The 727-nt window shown below is 44.2% G+C and overlaps 1 protein-coding gene across 1 annotated transcript; it reads right to left on the bottom strand.

Annotated features, from left to right (window-relative positions):
- Nucleotides 1-4: 4 nt before the first annotated feature.
- Nucleotides 5-720, bottom strand: LOC108526087 (zinc finger protein 587B-like; the record flags this gene model as incomplete). The annotated part of the gene is given in 2 exon segments (XM_017866767.1): nucleotides 5-285; nucleotides 288-720. Coding segments are annotated over 2 exon segments (714 nt in total), but the record flags the coding sequence as incomplete, so codon positions are not given.
- Between the last annotated feature and the right edge of the window lie 7 nt (nucleotides 721-727).

Below are 727 nucleotides of genomic sequence, written 5' to 3'. Positions count from 1 at the left end.
ATTTCCCACATTCTCCACACTGATAAGGTCTTTCTCCACTGTGAACTCGCTGATGGTGAACAAGACTGCGCTTATGACTGAAAGATTTCCCACATTCTCCACACTGATAAGATCTTTCTCCAGTATGAACTCGCTGATGGTGAACAAGACTGCGCTTATGACTGAAAGATTTCACACATTCTCCACACTCGTAAGGTCTTTCTCCGGCGTGAACTCGTTGATGGCTCCTAAGATGTCCTTCTGAACTAAAAGATTTCCCACACTCTTCACACTCATAAGGTTTTCTCCAGTGTGAAATCGCTGATGTTGAATGAGGCTTCTTTTTTGACTAAAGGATTTCCCACATTCTCCACATTCATGTTTTTTTTCAGTGTGAAGTCTCTGATGATTACTGGAGCTATCATATTTGCTAAAGGATTTCCCACATTCACAGCACACATAACACTCTTCTCTAGGGAGAAGTCTCTCATGCTGACTGAGTACATATTTGGTGCTAAAATGTTTCATGGATTGTCCATGGCTATAGTGAGCTCCCACCCGCTGAAAGGGAGACACACACTCAGTTTTGCTGTTTGACTTCTCCCCAGTGTGAGTGGCCTCCTGCTGGAGTAATGCTGAAATGGGAAAAAAGTCCTTCCCACTCTGACTGAAGACATGTGACTCCCCTGACACACGAAACTTACACCTCTTCACAAACAACGCTTCCTCAACACTGCCTCTGTAGGGA

Source organism: Rhinopithecus bieti, unplaced genomic scaffold (genome assembly GCF_001698545.2).
Source record: "Rhinopithecus bieti isolate Rb0 unplaced genomic scaffold, ASM169854v2 scaffold_82814, whole genome shotgun sequence".
NCBI lineage: Eukaryota > Metazoa > Chordata > Mammalia > Primates > Cercopithecidae > Rhinopithecus > Rhinopithecus bieti.
Note: the sequence above shows the minus strand (reverse complement) of the source record. Positions and strands in the feature narration are given on the sequence as shown.